This window comes from Mustelus asterias, chromosome 4, assembly GCF_964213995.1.
Source record: "Mustelus asterias chromosome 4, sMusAst1.hap1.1, whole genome shotgun sequence".
Lineage (NCBI taxonomy): Eukaryota > Metazoa > Chordata > Chondrichthyes > Carcharhiniformes > Triakidae > Mustelus > Mustelus asterias.
Genome location: NC_135804.1, coordinates 85,918,454 through 85,936,835, shown reverse-complemented (window position 1 = coordinate 85,936,835; position 18,382 = coordinate 85,918,454). Strand labels below are relative to the sequence as shown.

The 18,382-nt window shown below is 41.2% G+C and overlaps 1 protein-coding gene across 1 annotated transcript in view; it reads left to right on the top strand.

The window, feature by feature from the left end:
* The window catches only part of LOC144492829 (copper-transporting ATPase 1-like), a 79,014-nt gene that overhangs the window by 40,680 nt on the left and 19,952 nt on the right, over positions 1 to 18,382 (top strand). The window contains exons 9-18 of the mRNA XM_078211325.1: positions 1,142 to 1,364; positions 5,778 to 6,011; positions 6,720 to 6,811; positions 6,995 to 7,122; positions 7,435 to 7,589; positions 10,217 to 10,351; positions 11,223 to 11,417; positions 12,928 to 13,110; positions 14,894 to 15,098; positions 16,852 to 16,998. Of these exons, the coding sequence (XP_078067451.1) occupies positions 1,142 to 1,364; positions 5,778 to 6,011; positions 6,720 to 6,811; positions 6,995 to 7,122; positions 7,435 to 7,589; positions 10,217 to 10,351; positions 11,223 to 11,417; positions 12,928 to 13,110; positions 14,894 to 15,098; positions 16,852 to 16,998 (1,697 nt within the window). The remainder of the gene's footprint in view (positions 1 to 1,141; positions 1,365 to 5,777; positions 6,012 to 6,719; positions 6,812 to 6,994; positions 7,123 to 7,434; positions 7,590 to 10,216; positions 10,352 to 11,222; positions 11,418 to 12,927; positions 13,111 to 14,893; positions 15,099 to 16,851; positions 16,999 to 18,382) is intronic.

Below are 18,382 nucleotides of genomic sequence, written 5' to 3'. Positions count from 1 at the left end.
AATGTAGTACTCATCTGATCAAACCACAAGTAACATGGTTTGAACTAACTAGCATGAAGACTTGCCTGCTTTTTAGCATAATGGCTGTGGGCACTTGTTTGTAGAGAAAAACTAGGAACACAGTATGAGTAAAAAGCTTATTTTGTATGTGTTGGGGTGGGTGGTAGGGGGAGAGGTAGGTTTGATGTTCAAATTATTAAAATTTAATGTTTTATTCCATCTTATGAGACAAATTTTGCACAGATTGTAGCAAGAAAGGATGTCACTAACTAGGGGGCATCAATTTAACATAAGGAGCAGGAGATTTGGAGGACATTTGAGGAAAATCTTTTTCATCCAGAGGATGGTGGGGATCTGGAACTCTCTGAAAGGGTGGTCGAGGCAGGAACCCTCACAACATTTAAGAAGCATTTAGATGAGCACTTGAAACGCCATACCACACATGGGTACGGACCAAGTACTGCAAAATGGGATAGATGGGTGCTTGATAGCTGGTACAAACACAATGGGCCAAAAGGCTACTCCTTGTGCTGTAAAACACTAATTTGAACATCAAACCTACCTCTCTCTCTACCACCCACCCCAACACATACAAAATAAGCTTTTTGTTCATATTGTGTTCCCAGTTTTTCTATACCAACAAGTGCCCACAGCCATTATGTTAAAAAGCAGACAAGTCTTCATGTCAGTTAGTTCAAACCATGTTACTTGTGGTTTGATCAGATGAGTACTACTAGTACAGATTCAAGATCATCGCTGAATAATTAACCACAATTTTCATATTTTTCCACTTTGGGCACCTAGCCCCACAACAGTTTTTGAGCAGCACAAATTAGATGCTGTGTAAGGCTTGCATTTTACATCAATACTACTAAAGTGTAATAGTTCCTTTAGACACACCAGTATCCTTCTGACTTTGCAGACTGAGAATCGATGGAGTGAAAATCAGTGGAAAGTACTATGAGCATTGGATTGAAACTAACCAAGCTCACTGCAAACTTTTTTGTGCATGGCTTTGCCATAAAGTTGAGAGGAAAATGCCATCCAATTCAGATCTAATGAGCCTTTTTTTAAGACTATATATTTTGACCTGTTAAATTCTGATAATTAAAAGGCTTTTATTGTGACTTGTTTCTCTCAGGTGGAGGAGGTCCTTCTTGATCAGCCTATTTTTTTGCATTCCTGTGATGATCATGATGATTTACATGATTGTTGCAGACCATGCATTCTACAAGAGCCATCAGAATGGCTCAACTATAAATGAGCTTGAAAAACACCATGCCTCCATGTTTCTGGAGCGACAGCTCCTTCCTGGGTTATCCATTATGAACCTGCTGTCCTTCTTACTCTGTGTTCCAGTTCAGGTATGCATTGTTTCTGATATGGGTGTGTTGAATTTAATTTTTAATCTGTTTCTGGATATTTGAACGTGGAAAGTGGCCATAAATCTGAAATGCTTTGAAATTGAAATTCTACCATTAGCAGTTAGCCAATTAAAACATGTGTTTATATAAAAGTTTTTTTCACGTCAACAGCTTTTCATCACTTTTGCCAACTTTACTTTTTCCCAGTCTCCTTTGCCCAGTCGAGGGATCTGAGGCCCATTGTAGCACCTTCTACCTCTGTTCCATTTTAATTATTTAACTATGCACAGATTAAAGATTAAACACGCACTTTTCAGATCTATATGATGCCATTTCATGTAACTGCATAACACTTGCCATTAAGCCATCAAGAAGCATTGCAAATGTTCTTCTTAGAAATAAAAAAACAATAGGAATAGAGAATTGTTTCCTTTCAACATTCCCGTTTTAAAAGTGATCTGCCTGTGCAGACTACAGCTGTGCATTTCCACCCACTGGCAACAAATATTGGCTGAGGTAGTAGGGATTCCTTAAGACAGCCGTGGAGGTGAGTTTGGGTTGAACTGTTGTGGTCTCGGAGATGGCTAATGGTAACATTCCCCTCTGAGTCTGAAGGTTGTGAGTTCAGGTTCAAACTCTATGCCAGGGTGTGTTTCATTAAAAAAAGGAAACTTAATGACAGATACTGAGTGCTCAATACTGCAGAAAACACAGGGAAGTATGAAAAGTATAGGGGGTGAAATTAGAAAGGAAATTAGGAAAGCTAAGAGCGGGCATGAAAATATTAGCAACTAAAATCAAGGAAAAACCTTGCCTTTTTTTTATTGCACAAAGGGCAAGAGGATAAGTAAACAAAGAGTAGGAACTATTGGAGTCCATTTGAGTAACCTGTGTGTGGAGGGTGAGAACACTGGTTTGGTTCTTAACGAATAGTTTGCATCTGTTTTCACAAAGGAGTGGGACAATGCAGACATTGCAATGGGGAGAAGGAGTGTGAAATATTGGATAAGATTAACAGTGAGATAGGAAGCATTAAAAGGATTTAACATCTTTGAAAGCGGATAAGCCAAAGGCCAGGATGTAATATATCATAGGCTGTTAAAGGAAACAAGAGAAGAAGCAACTGAGGCTCTGACCATCATTTTTCAATCTTTTCTGGCCACCGGTTCAGTGCTAACATTATATGATTAAAAGGGGGAAAGGGTTAAACCACATAATTACAGACCAGTCAGCCTAACCTTGGTGTGGTGGGAAGACTATTTGCAAAAGTTTTGAGGGACAGGATAAATCTTCACTTAGAATCTATTAAGGGAAGATCATGTCTTACTGGCATTGAATTTTTTGAGGAGATATTGAGAGTTGGTTACGGTGGTGTGTTGATTGTGATCTGTATGGATTTTGACAAGGCTTTTGATAAGATGCCAAATGACTGGCGGATCCAAGGCAAAGTGGCAAGTTGGATCACAGAGGTAGAAAGCAGGGGGTAATGGTTGTGGATGGAAGTGGGGTTCTGCAGGGCTCAGTGCTTGGTCCCTTTTTGAGGTATATATAAAGATATATTAATGATTTGGACTTGAATGTAAGAAATATGATTAGGAAGTTGTAGGTGATACAAAATTGACTGATGGCCTCATGAAGATATCAATGGTGTAGTCGATGAGGCAGAATACTGAGAAATGGAGTTCAATCAGAGAAATGTGAGATAATGCATTTGGGGAAGGCTAACAAGGCAAGGGAATAGACAATATATGGTTAGATACTGAGAACTATAGAGAGCAGAGGGGCCTTGGAGTGCATGCCCATAGGTCCCTGTAGGCTGGCCTGGTTGATAAGGTGGTCAAGAAAGCATACAGGATACTTACCTTTATTAACTGAAGCATGGAATATAAAAACTAGGAGAGTATGCTGGAACTGTATAAAACACTGGCAACCTGCAGCTGGAATAACCTGTGGACTTCTGGTTATCACACCATAGGAAAGTTATGATTGTACTAGAGGGAGAGGATTTATGAGGATGTTGTCTGGAGGAAAGATTGGATAGGCTAACATTGTCAACTTTGAATCAGAGGAGGCTGAGGTTGGAGTAAAATTATATTTAGATAGAGCAATTAGGAAGCTCCTATTCCCCTTACGGTTGCATAACCAAGGGACATAGATTTAGGGGAAGAGGTAGGAGGTTTAGAAGGGATTTAACAGGAATTTTTTTCAGCGAGAGAGTGATGAGGTTCTGGACGAGTGGTGGAGGCAGGAACCATCATAGGATTTAGAAAGTACTTGGATATGCAGTGGAAATGCTGTAAGTCAACAAGGCTTTACACCAAGATTTGTAAAGTGGCTGGCTTCTTATTAGCTAGAATGAACACGATAGGCTAAGTAGCCTCCTTCCATGCTGTGAATTTCTTATGAGTATGACTTTTTGTTGGAGGTGCCATCTTTCAGATGCGATGTTAAACCATGGCCTCATCTACCTGACGTATAAGGAGAGATTGGTCGGTTAGGGTTGTATTCACTGGAATTCAAAACAATGAGGGATGATCTCAGAAACCTATAAAATTCTAACAGGATTAGACAGGGTAGATGCAAGAAGGATGTTCCCGATGGTGGGGGTGTCCAGAACCAGGGGTCACAGTCTGAGGATACAGGGTAGACCGTTTAGGACAGAGATGAGGACAAATACTCTGGTATTTTGAAAAAGTAAGGATATTCTCCTTGGTGTCCTGGCTAATGTTTATCCTCGATCAATGTAACAGAAACAGATTATCTGGTCATTATCTCATTGCTGGTTATGGGATCTTGCTGCGCACCAATTGGCTGCTGCATTTTCTACATTTGATTTTAGCGCAGTTCCAAAGGATTGGAAGGTAGCAAACATAACCATCGGAAAGGAGGACAGGAGAAAGAGGGAGAGTTGTAGGTCAGTTATCCTAACATTTGTAGTAGGCAACATGTGGCAGTCTAACATAGGGTTATGATAACAAGACACTTAGAAAATCATAATATGATAAAGCAGAGTCAACAAATTTATGGAAGGTAAATCATATTTGATGAGTCTGTTTTTTTGTGGAGGTGACTTGTATGATAGAAATTGGAGAGTTAATCGATGTCATGTATTGGAATTTTCAAAAGCTTCGATAAAGTGTCACAAAATAAAGACCCATGGCATGAATTGTGACTTGGTTTGTGGAATGAAAGCAGAGTAGGGATAAAAGGAACATTTTAGGGTTGGCAAACTGTCACTAACCTAGAATCGCAAGGTTCAGTTCTTGGACCTCAGTTATTTATTGTTACATTGATGATGGGATGGAGGGTAACGTATCCCAGTTTGCTGCTGATACGTAGTTAGGTGGGAAAGTAAGCTATAGGAAGGACACAAAGAAGCGACTGAGAGACACAGACAGGTTAGTTGAGTGGCTGTGAACATGGCAGATGCAACACAATGTGGCGAAGTGTGACATTGTCCACCACAGTAGGGAAACTAAATCAGCAGAATATGTTTTGAATGAGAGAGACTGGGAAATGTTTGCATTCAGAGGATCCCAGGTGCCCTTGTACACCTATCCAGAAAGTTAACATACAGACACTGTGTCAATGCAACTTTTCTTAACAACAAACAATTAGCTTTTGTTACCAATGGATTGGAGTATGAGTAAATGAATCTTACTTCAATTATGTAGAGCACTGATGTGGCCACACCAGGAGTATTGTGTGCAATTTTGGTCTCCTTATCAATGGAACGACATATTTGCCTTCGAGGGAATGCAACTAAGGTTAGACCGGTTCTGCGATTGATGGGGTTGCCCTTTGAGGAGAGATTGAATAGACTAGGCTTGAATTCTCTGGAGTTGAGAAGAATGAGAGGCTTGACCAGGTAGTTTTTCCTAGCTCGGGAACCTAGAACATGGGGTGACTGTCTCAGAATAAGGGCCAGCCATTTAGGACTGATATAAGGAGAAATTTCTTCACTCAAAAAAGGAGTTGAGTCTTTGAATTTTCTACCCTAAGTGCTGTGGATGCTCAGTCATTGGGTATATTCAAGACAAAAGCCAATTAAATTTTTGTGTACGAAGAGAATTAAGGGGTAGAGCAGTGGATGATGGAGTTGAGATAGAAGATCAGTAATGATCTTTTTGAATGGCAAAGCAGGCTCGAAGGGCCAAATTACCTACTGCTCCTATTTCTTATTCTCTTTATACAGCAGAATCTATATTTCAAAAACATTTAATTGCCTGTAAAGTACTTTAGGGCTTTCTGAGGTTGTAAAAGGCACTGTATCAATGCAACTTTTTTTTGTCCTTCAGTGTTGTTATTAATTGGGAAGAGGCAATGCTAATGGTGGCTGAGAATTTTATATTTTTTGCTGTTGTGCAACCTCAACTCTTCTGGATATAAGTTTTTAACTAGAAATTCTTTCAGTTTGTAGGTGGATGGTACTTCTATATTCAAGCGTACAAGGCACTCAAACACAAAACTGCCAACATGGATGTGCTGATAGTTCTAGCTACGACTGTTGCTTTCTTGTATTCCTGTATAATTCTGGCCATTGCTATGGGGGAAAAGGCCAAAGTGAACCCTATAACTTTCTTCGATACGCCTCCGATGTTGTTTGTCTTCATTGGCTTGGGCCGGTGGCTTGAGCACATAGCTAAGGTGAGAAAAGAAAAGCCTAACTTTAATAGCATTGTGATTTGATTTATTTTTGTATTAGTTGCCTATTTTCCTCCTTTCTCTCCTGACGATGCAGGTACTAGCTTGGGCATATATACAATATGGTTCAGTATCAAAATCTCACTCAATTGACCAATATTGATGAGTGAATTTTGACAAGCTCTTTGAATGGGGTGACGTTGTGACTGAGCCTGAAGATGTCTTCACCCAAAAATCACATGCACACCTTAAATCTGCTTAATTGCCTCAGGATGGCAAAGCCTGATCAATGTTTATTTTTTCTTCTGGTACTGAGACAAATTGCAGTGCTGTTGTCAGTACTGTGCTAAGCTCAGATGTGGAACTAAATGTGGTACTTTTTGGTCTGTGTTGTTCACCAATTCCCTCAGCCAGCAAGGGGGTTTGTAGCTTGCAGTCAGTAGAACCTTGGCTCACGTGTTTCTCAATAGGTGGCTCAGATTGATTTCCTGCGGATGTTCCCCAGAGGTTTATGGAAATCATTTGGTTTGCTTGGCAGCTTAAAATTGAAAGAGCAGCAGCGCTGTCGCTCTGTCACCTAACCATCAAATTATTTTGTTTTTAATGTATATGCTGCTGCCCTGCAATTGAAGAGAGCTGATTTTTAAAATTGTTGCAACTTTTCTAAATATGTACTTTTAAAAATTAGATTAATAAAGATTGTTTTTGTAGAGCAAGACGTCAGAAGCACTTGCGAAGCTGATGTCATTGCAGGCGACTGAGGCAACTATAGTGAAGATAAATGAGGACCATTCCATTTTAAGGTGTGTGTTTTATTAAAAAAAATGTTTAACATGTATAATATTCATTAAATGAACAAATCTATCTTGCCCCTGACCATTATTTTGTGACACAAATTGTATTTCATTGTTGCACAAAAATAATTCATTAATTTGCATTGTTTGGGCAAATTCTGACTGATTATTATCATTTTCTTGTCTCATTAGTGAGGAGCAAATTGACGTGGAGTTGGTGCAACGAGGGGATATTGTAAAGGTGGTCCCAGGTGGAAAATTCCCTGTAGATGGCAGAGTTATTGAAGGGCATTCAATGGCTGATGAATCTCTGATTACGGGTAAGGACAGAAAAACATTCTATTTCGGCATTTCAAAAGACGAGCAATGTAATATTTGAGTTTTCAGGGAGCGCAGGTTGGAAGTGCACTCAGAACATTTTTTTGCACGCTGTTGTTTTAGTTTGTAAGGTATCTCGGAGGTCCAGGCAAGGTCCAAGCATTTTTCAGGTTATTCTCCATGCTGCATTAGTAGCAAACAATGTAAAAGGGGCATGGTAACTACATTGTTACATGGAGGAATATGTATTTGACTACTGGAGCTGTTTGTAGTTACATAACGTTAGTCTCTTTTGTGCTCTGCTTTGTTTGTAGGTGAAGCAATGCCAGTCACTAAAAAACTGGGGAGCAGTGTGATCGCAGGCTCCATTAACCAGCATGGAGCTTTATTGGTTGAAGCTACTCATGTTGGTTCCGAAACCACCCTCTCCCAGATTGTGAAACTTGTAGAAGAAGCTCAAACCTCTAAGGTAAAGTCTTTGTGCTCATTGTTTCTGACCTTGGTAGTCCATTATGGGGATTTTTTTTTAGTGGAAGGTAGATCTGAAAAGAAGACATTCTAAACATTATCTGGAATTCCTTTTTAGGTTTTGCTTTTCAAATTCTTTCACTAATTTGTGATCAATGTTTTTTATTTATTTAAATCCCCGGCTGTTTATCTCCCCTTCTGATTTGAGGCCAGTGGGAATCATTTTAGAGAAAAATGCTGTCTACATATGCTGCATTTGGACATGGGCTGCTTCAGTATCTGATGAGTCGTGCATGGTGCTGAACAATGTGCAATCTTCAGTGAATATCTCACTTCTGACCTTATGATGGAAGGAAGGTCATTGATGAAGCAGCTGAAGATGCTTGGGCCTAGGACATTCCTGTAGTGAAGTCCTGGAGCTGAGATGACTGACCTACCAACAATCACAACTACCTTCCTTCGTGGAATGACTCCAACTAGCACAGAATTTTTCCACTGATTTCTGTTGTCTTCAGTTTTGCTAGGGCTCCTTGCTGCTGCACTCGGTCAAATGCAGTCTTGGTGTCGAGGGCAGTCACCCATACCTTACCGCTAGAGTTCAGCTGTTTTGTCCATGTTTGCAACAAGGCTGTAATGAGGTCAGGAGCTGAGTGACACTGGTAGAACTCAACAACGTGAGCAGGTTATTGCAAAGCGAGTGTCATTTGGTAGCACTGTTGATGACCCTTAGCATCACTTCACTGATGATCGACAGTGGACTGATTGGGTGGTAATTGGCTGGGTTGGACTTGTTCTGCTTTTTGTGTATAGGACATACCTGGGCAATTTTCCACATTGTCAGGTAGATGCAAGTGTTGTAACTGTACTCGAACAGTTTAGCTAGGTGCGTGGCAAATTTTCAGTACTATTACCAGAATATTGTCAGGGCCCATAGGCTTTTGAAGTATCTAGTGCCTTCAGCCATTTCTTGATATCACGTGGAGTGAATCGAATTGGCTGAAGACTGGCATCTGTGATGCTGGGGATCTCCGTAGGAGGCTGAGATGGATTATGCACTCGGCACCTCTGACTGAAGATCGTTGCAAATACTTTAACCCTATCTTTTGCACTGATGTGCTGAGTTCCCCCAGCATTGAGGATGGGGATATTTGTGGATCCGCCACCTCCTCCAGTGAGTTGTTCAATTGTCCACTGTCATTTACAGCTGGATGTGGCAGAACTGCAGAGCTTAGATCTCATCTGTTGGCTGTGGAATCACTTGGCTGTCTCTATCACTTGTTGCTTATGATATTTGGCACGTGAGTAGTCACGCGTTGTAGCTTCACCAGGTTGACACCTCATTATTATGTGCTATCTTGGCATGTCCTCCTGCACTCTTCATTGAACCAGGATTGATCCCCTGGCTTAGTGTTAATGGTAAAGTGGGGGACATGCTGGGCCATGAGATGACACATTGTGGCTGAGTACGATTCTACTGCTGCTGATGGCCCACAGCGCCTCATGATTGCCTAGTCTTGAGTTGCTAGATCTGTTCCCAATCTATCCCAGTTACCACAGTGGTAATGCAGAACACAATGGAGATTATCCTCAATATGAAGATGGGACTTGGCCTCCACAGGCTCCATGCGATGCTCGCTCCAACCAATACTGTCATGAACAGATGCATCTGCAACAGGCAGGTTGGTGAGAATGAAGTCAACTATTTTTTTGCCTCTTATTAGTTCCCTCACCACCTGCCATAGACCCATCTAGTGGCTTTTTGTCCTTTCGGAATGGGCAATAAATGCTGGCCAGCCAGCGACGCCCAGGTCTCAAATGAATTTTTAAAAAACTCGACCAGCTTGGTCAGTAGTGGTGACTCTGAGGCACTCTTGGTGGAACTGAAGGAAAGGTGCACTTCTCCAGTGAACACTGTTGAGAGATCTTTCCAGAAATGGTAAATAAAATGACTTTTCAAAAGCTACTTGGAAAACAATTAGTCTTACTCTGCCCTTTCCAAGGTAAATAGAAACATTGTAGAAATGGGAGAGCTGCTCTTTATTGTTCATCTGTTCAGGCTTTGGCTTTTTATGACGTTGGCCACAAAATTTATGTTTCTTATTTGTATCAGTCCTTTGTTGCTATATATCTCTATGTCATTGCCTAGTATAGGATAGGACTTTCATCCATCATTTGTCCCTGACTCAGACAATCTTGTGGGATTCAGCTCATTGTCATAACTTTGGGAGATGCTGGAGCTCTTTACATCCCCTGCAAGTTGGTCACTTGTGGTGGAGTGGAGAGAGGGATATTCCTATGATACCTTGTAACATCATAGCACGATATCAGTACCAATTCAAGGTTTTTTTTGTTACATGTTAAACTTGCTGGTTTATTGTTAAAAGAGAAGTGATGGAAAATACGTCATGTGATATATTACTGATATCTGCATCTTGATGCCTTCTGCAATATTTGGGCAGACTTATACATTGTGTCCATCCAGAAAACCTTCAAATTGGTGGCAAAGGCTGGAAGAATACCTTCCTCCCTGACTGCTGCCTCCCATCCACCCAGATTTAGATGATATTCATTTCTCTAGACTATTGAAGTTTAATACAAACTCCACAATTTATTATGTTTATTTTTCAGGCCCCCATTCAACAGTTTGCAGACAAGTTGAGTGGATACTTTGTCCCTTTCATTGTTGGGGTTTCCGTTGCTACTCTGATTGCCTGGATTATCATTGGATTTTTCAATTTTAACCTCATGGAAGAATATTTCCCCGTAAGTATTGGCGTTTAAGCAGGATGACATGCTTGGAAAGTTGGTGAATATAGATGATTCAGTTTGAAATCAGTCATTAAGACTAGAACTTTGCCGATACCTCATTTGGTGATGTAAATACCAACATTGGTCCGGGTATTGTTGCCACAGATGCAATTTTGAATGATTCTGTGGATTTTTTAAAGGTTTCGGTGTGTCATTACTCCTGATAATTTCGCGGGTAATGTGAAAGTATATTGGAGGCATGCACATCGGAGCATCCCAGGCTTTGCTCTATCTGGCTAGTGTGTTAAAGCAGATATGAAGGCCAGAAATTGGTGGCTGTTCCACAGATTCCCAATATAACTTCGGTCGAAGTCACCCAAAAAAACTATAGCACTGGGTCCCAGCTTTGTGCCCAGCCTTTCTGGAAAACCATGATGAGACCACCCCATTTATAAGGTGGTTACCATAATGTGGTAGAACTGCAAATGCCTGAGTTTTTGAACTGCTTGATTATCCTGGGATGCCTCCATTGGTTGTAATTATAGCTAATGAGATTAAGGATACTGGTCAAATTAATTGGAGAAGTGAACCTCACATCCTCACGTTGGAGATTGTTGTTTGGACTCTGGGAGATCTTAAAAGACTTGTTACATAAAAGGTGCCCCTCCTTTTAGAGGTGGTGGAAGCAGGCACATTAGCAACATTTAAGAGGCACCTGGATGGGTACATGAATAGGGAGGAAATAGAGTGATTCTGAGTAAGGACAGAAAGTTTTGGGCTTGGGGGGCCGAAGGGCCTGTGTTTGTGTTGTACTTTTCTTTGTTCTCTTTGTTCTTTGTTATTATTATACCTGCCAGTTGAGACTGACTTGACTGTTTTTGCTTAGGGTTACAACAAAAGCTTGTCGCAACCAGAGGTGATTGTGCGCTTTGCATTCCAAGCCTCTATTACTGTCCTCTGCATCGCATGCCCCTGTGCATTGGGATTAGCAACACCTACCGCAGTGATGGTGGGAACTGGAGTAGGTGCACAGAATGGCATCCTAATTAAAGGTGGGGAACCATTGGAGATGGCACACAAGGTAGGTACAATGAGAAACTGTAATGTCAGGACAAATGCTGTATAATTGTTGTGTGTGTATATATAAACTAATATTAGGTGTTAAATCGTGTGGATTTTCCTGCTGGAGTCGGTTGTCCACTGGTGTTTATTAGGACTTCCACATCTGGCATTTATTTTTCGACAAATAGAATTCAAGTGTCCTATAAATTTCTCCCATTCATATTGTAAACAGCAAAAGAAGCAGTGGGAAAGGAACTTTAAAAACAGGACATTTTGAAATAATAATCAGAAATGAATTAGGTCTGTATAAATATTTTTCCTCTATATTTCAATGAAATCAGAGGAAAAATCATCACGGTATCCCTGCATTGCATCCTTGATCTGTCGAGTTCATAACACTGATACATCTCCAATATATGTAACAACAGCTTGTATTTCTATAGCACCTTTAACATAATAAAACATACCAAGGCTCTTAGATTATAAAGCAAAATTTGATGCAGGTGATATTTGGGCGAATGACCAAAAGTTTGATCAAAGCAGGGTGGAGAGACAAAGAGGATTAGCGAGGGAATTCCAGTCCTTGGGGGCCAAGCAGCTGAAGGCATGGCCCCCAATGGTGGAGCAAATAAGATCAGGATGCTCAGATGAATGCGAATATCCCCAAGGGTTATAGGAGTGGAAGAGATTGCAGAGCCTTAGGGAGGGATTGTGACATGGGATATACAAACAAGGAAGAACATGTTTAAATTATGGTGTTGCTTGTCCAGGGGCCAGTATAGGTCAGCGAACCCACGGGTGTTGAACAGGACTTCGTGCGATAAGGGCATGGGCAGCAGAATTTTAGCTGTTTCTTGGTTAAGATTGTCTACGTAAAGGAATTGTTTGCTGCAGTTAAGTAAAATGAAGATGTTCTTTCGATTTGGATTATTGAGCTGCGCTGTAGTGGTTCTGTAATATTTTAATGTTGCTATTTCAAGAACCCCACAAAGTCTGAGCATAATTGTGAAACCAATTTCTGTGCAAACTATTGTAGCCGAGGAAAACATTGAAAGTTGTTTATAATTCTCTATAATTCTATAATTTGTTACATGCTTAGATCTGCAAATCATATTACCTCCAGTCTACTTAGTCCACTCCCAATAACCTTTCTAGAGCAACATTGGCAGAAGTCTGTGAAGAAATTGATTTAATTTTAACCACAAGTGGTATCTGACCTGGGAGAAAAATGGGAAGGTGCGAATTGAGTTTATTACTTTTCCTTTCCAATTAGCATAACAAGAACCTTATTTTCATTGACTTCATCACGCCAGTCCCCTGCTTTGATAGTCTACCGCAGCAAATTTGCAGTCTCCTATCAGCTTGGTATTCTAGTTGAAATTACAACCACATGGACTTTTTTTTGGCAAAATTAAAATGGGCTTTTTAGACTGAGGGTTCTGAAGTTAAATACAGTTAAGCATTGGATTGGACTGTACTGTATTGACATTGATGTTTCAGTACAGTAATAGGGTTTCTGTCGTATTCAGATTAATACAGTAGTTTTTGATAAAACGGGAACAATCACGCATGGAACACCCCGAGTGATGAACCTGAAGATGCTGTCAGAGAGTAATTACATATCTCAGAAGAAGCTAATGGCCATTGTTGGCACCGCAGAAACAAACAGTGAACATCCATTGGGTGTAGCAGTAACCAAGTACTGTAAACAGGTATGATCCTCTTTTATTCTTCATGTCAATTCACCATGAGCAAATTTGTGATTGCCATGTCTTTTTAAATCAGAAATCAATCGGTAGAACTAATAGTACTGCTGTACTTCTGGACTGGGAGCGTGCTTTCAGTATAAAATATCCCTTATAAATGAGAGATGCAAAAGTGGGAAGGCAAGCAGGATGCAAAATTGCACGTAGAATCCCTACAGTGCAGAAGGAGGCCATTCAGCCTACCGAGTCTGCACCAACAATAATCCCACCCAGGCCCTATCCCTGTGACCCCACATATTTACCCTGCTAATCCCCCTGGTAAAATGGAGTAATTTAGCATGGCCAATCAACCTAACCTGTATGCCTTTGGACTGTGGGAGGAAACCAGAGCACCCGGAGGAAACTCACGCAGTCTTTGAATATCAACACACATAAGTTACACACCTTTTAAAAAATATTCAGTTTTTCTATCCTTATCCTTCTATCCAAGATGAATAACTTCACACTTCCCTACATTATACTCCATCTGCCATCTTGTTGCTCACTCACTTAACTTGCCGCGATCTCTTCGCTGCCTCTCTGTGTCCTCCCAGTGGCTCACCTTTCCACCTAGGTTGGTATTATCAGCAAACTAGGATACATTGCTCTCTGTTTCTTCATCTAAGTCATCAATATAGATTGCAAACAGCTGAGGCCCCAGCACTGAGTCTTGTGGCATCCCACTATTTATTGCATACCAGCTTGAAAAAGCCCCATTTCTGCCCACTCTCTGTTTTTTGTGAAAGTTCTTTCTGATTGTATAAATACAGCCATTAGCAGACTATGGCCACAGTGTATATTGATAAATCTGCAATTCTGTGTTATCTCATTTTTCCAGGGTACGATTGGAAATATAAAACTCATTTATTGATGATGTAAATTACTAATAACATATCAAAGTGATGATTTCTAAGTATACACAGTATTGTACAAATCGTGTATAGAACTGATTTTTGAAAGCAGCTGAGAGATTCAGGCAACAGTTGAAGGAGCTCCTGGTCACCTGTGCTCATCTGAGGAAGGATGTTCTTGCTCTCGAGGGAGTGCAGCGAAGGTTTACCAGGCTGATTCCGGGGCTGGCAGGACTGATGTATGAGGAGAGATTGACTAGGTTAGGATTGTTTTCGCAGGAGTTCAGACGAATGAAGGAGGATCTCGTAGAGACTTATAAAATTATAACAGGACTAGATAAGATAGATGCAGGGAGGATGTTCCCAATGGTGGGGGCATCCAGAACCAGGGGTCACAGTCTGAGGATTCAGGGTAGACCATTTAGGATGGAGGTGAGGAGACATTTCTTCGCCCAAAGAGTGGTGAGCCTGTGGAATTCATTACCACAGGAAGCAGTTGACGCCAAAACATTGAATGTATTCAAGAGGTGGCTGGATATAGCACTTGGGACGAATGGGATCAAAGGTTATGTGGGAAAAAGCAGGATTAGGCTATTGAGCTGGATGATCAGCCATGATCGTAATGAATGGTGGAGCAGGCTCGAAGGACCAACTGCCATTTGAGCCTGCTCCTATCTCTATGTTTCTCGGTATCATGTTAGCTTCCTTAATAACTGTGCCCAGTGCATTGTTTTCCAAATCTTTGGCTGACTGATTACCTGTGGGTTTCTTTGTGTTTCACACACTTATTACAAGAGGAAGGGAGGAAAATATAAAAAGGGGATAACAATGAAGGAAAGTGGCAGGCATAGTTGCTCACAAAGTAGAGCAAAAATAACTTTCTTTTCCCCCCAATTCAGGAACTAGGTTCAGATGTGCTTGGCTCATGTTCTGATTTTCAAGCAGTTGCTGGCTGTGGCATCATGTGCAAAGTCTCCAACATTGAATCACTACTCACCAAAAAGAATCTCGAGGTTGAGCACAACACGGTGCTGATACAGATCAATGAGAGAAGCAGTGGCGATGGCTCGTCACATCCTTTAACTAAAGAGCCCCAAGCAGAAAGTAAGTGACTTTTCTTGTCTGTTATAGCACAACAAAGCATGACAAGTGGTGCGATGTTGATTCAGGTGACTTCTTGTGAATGTGCACGTTATTGTGGGAATTGTCAGGCAGAGGTCAGGAAGTCCCCATTTGAGAGAGACAGTAAATGAGGACTTGTGCTTTCCCTCGGACATCTGCCAGCAGCTTGCTAGAAACCTTTCTTGAGTGGCCTGAGTATAGGTAGCCATAGTTAATTAAAGTCTTGGAATTGTAGGGCTATGTTCAAAGCTTTGATATTTTGTGGTGTATAATGTCATTAGTGCTTAATCCTCATGCTCTGATATTGGTTACCACTTGCCATGATAAATGAGCATGGTTTAATTTGTATTGAAAACATTTAAATCATTGGTGTATTCGAATTGTACTTCACAAAATTGTTTTTACCCTATTTCTGTTCTTGTGGAAAAATATTACCAATATGTTTTAATTTGTCACCAGACTATTTCCTCTGTTTTCTTTACTTGGATCTTTTAAAATAATGAACTCAGTCATTCTGGAAACATTGCTGTGCAGCTGTTAGAGTACCAGATCAGAAACCCAACAGAATCACAGAATTCGGCCCATCGAGTCTGCACGACGCATGAAATGCCCTGACCTGTCCACCTAATCCCACTTGCTAGCCCTTGGCCCATAGCCTTGAATGTTATGGTGTGCCAAGTACTCATCCAGGTACTTTTTAAAGGATATGAGGCATCCCGCCTCCACCACCCTCCCAAGCAGTGCATTCCAGACTGTCCCCACCCTCTGAGTAAAAAGGTTCTTCTTCAAATCCCCCCAAACCTCCCACTTTTAACTTTTGTCCCCTCATAACTGACCATTCAACTAAGGGGAGCAGCTGCTCCCTATCCACTTGTCCATGCCCCTCATAATCTTGAACACCTCAAACAGATTGCCCCTCAGTCTTCTCTTCTCAACAAGTTATGAGGACAGATTGGACCCCAACAATTTTTCTATTTTGGCATTAATATGTGGATAGAATGGTTCACTCCAGGCACAATTCTACTGACAAACTAGAGAGCTTTTATCAAAACAAACTTTATTTAATAGCATATTTTAACTATAACAAATGAATTTGCTAAACATTTAACAATTGGAACAATACTTAAACATTATGAGATACAATTCTTAACTGCTATCCTATCACTGAGTTCCAATCAAGCAAAATTCCCCTTATAGACTTAAACCTATCTTTATAATTAGTCAGCAAAAACAGGCATACTTGCTTGTGACTTAGGTTAACAGTCCTGAACCTTTCAGAAAGCCCTTGAAGAGAGAGAAACAGAGAGTCACTTGTTTCTTCCAGCAGGTTCAGGCAGCAAGTGCTTGTATTATAAATGAAAATGAAACTGGTCTTTTCTGCAAGCTTAGCTCCTCCCATTAATCACATGACTCTGTCCCTGCCAATCCACCTAATCAAAACTCGCATGACTCTGCATACCTACTCTAAAATCCCAGGAGAAGCTAAATAAACAAAAGGTCCATTAACTCTACAAAGAAACACATTCCCAGCTAAAATCAGCTACTGTCCTGCATTCTCAGCACAAATTGACTCTTGCAATAAAACACTGCCTCTTAAAGCAGCCCCACGTTACACGTAAAATATATCAAAATAGCACAGTATCATTACGCAGCAATTATGGTGAGAATTATGGTATTCAGTTAATTACTTATATTTTTGCAGATCAGTTTAGTGTTTCAATTTTCTCTGACACAGGTTCAGGGAAATCACAGATCTTTTCGGTACTAATTGGAAATCGTGAATGGATGAAGAGGAACGGTCTGCATGTCAGTAATAATGTGGACAGTTGCATGATGGAACATGAGAGTCGGGGACAGACAGCGATACTGGTCTCTGTAGATGGTAAGAACATGAGCAATTTCCCATTTCAATCAAAAGTAATCTACCTTGGAATTGGAGCAGGAAGGTGTATGTGCGTGGAAGTTTAGTGAGGGGAAAGGATTGTGTTTGACTGTGAAAGTGTAGGTGATTCTGCTTTTTCTACTTGCACAGGACTAAACATTGCTTGGGCAAGGTAATGGAAGTCTGCTGAATTATGTCCCCAACAAATCTTGGAGTAAATTTTCTATCTGCCACCTTGGTGTTGAAAGAGCATTTTCATCACTTGAAATCATAGGATATGTGACACAGAAATAGGTCTTTTGGCCCAACCAGTCCATGTTAGTGTTTATGCTCCATTCAAGCCTCATCCCATTGTTTTTCATCTAAATCTGCCGTTGTAGCGATCTATTTCTTTCTCCCTCAAGTACTTGTCTAGCTTTCCCTTCAATAGATTTACACTATTTGTTTCAACCACCCGTTGTGGTAATGAATTTTACCCATGTGTTTAGATAATGCCTTTATCATAGAAAGACACCCAGGTTCTTCACAGTGGTGTATTCAATCTCATGAATACTAAACTTTACCAGACAACTACATTTTAAAATGTCCCTTAAATCAAAGTGAAATAAATCGAATAGTTCTGAAAAGGGTGTAGTGAATTCCTGATTAAACACCTCCGTTTGGAGGAGTGCCCATGTGACTTCAGGTTACTAAGGATGAGAGTTAAGAAGGGCTGGAAAGTCAAGTAGAAATCCATCAAGGTGCTTGTTACAGTTTTGAGCTCCCCTCACAGAAACTGACAAGACTAGAAGAGAAAAGCTGCTGCTGAGAAGCAGACACGAGAATTTGACCTCTCCTGGGAATAGAGTCATAGGCCAGGATTTTACTCTCGTATTGTGCCTGTTTTCGGGTGCGATGCAGTTGTAAAGCGATCAGTGTGGTTGGCGCTGGTTTCCGCGACCGGACCCGTTTTACAAGAGCCCGATTTCCGGTGCGTTCAGCCTCTCACTGGAAATGGGTGAGATGCAGGTTAATTTATTCAAATATATTTAAAAAAGCATTTACATGTTATTAACGAGTCCAGCACTCAATCGTTCGGGCCCGCCCCCTTTATGACCTCGCCAGGAAAGGTTCTCGCCGGCGAGGAATAGACATGCTCCCCATGAACGGGGAGCACTTAACTTGGCCTCGCCGGTGGAACCGGAAGCCATTGAGGCTCCCTGGGAGGCAGAGGGCAATAGGGGGGTGCCCCTTGGGCAATGCCAGTCTGGCACCTGGACAATGCCCACCAGGCAGTGTCTGGGGGTGGGGCTAATGGGGGAGGGCCACCGGAGGCGGGAAGGGGCCCGCTGCCACTCTGCAGTGATCGGTGTGGGCAGGGAGGAGTTCCGCGATCGGTCTGGGC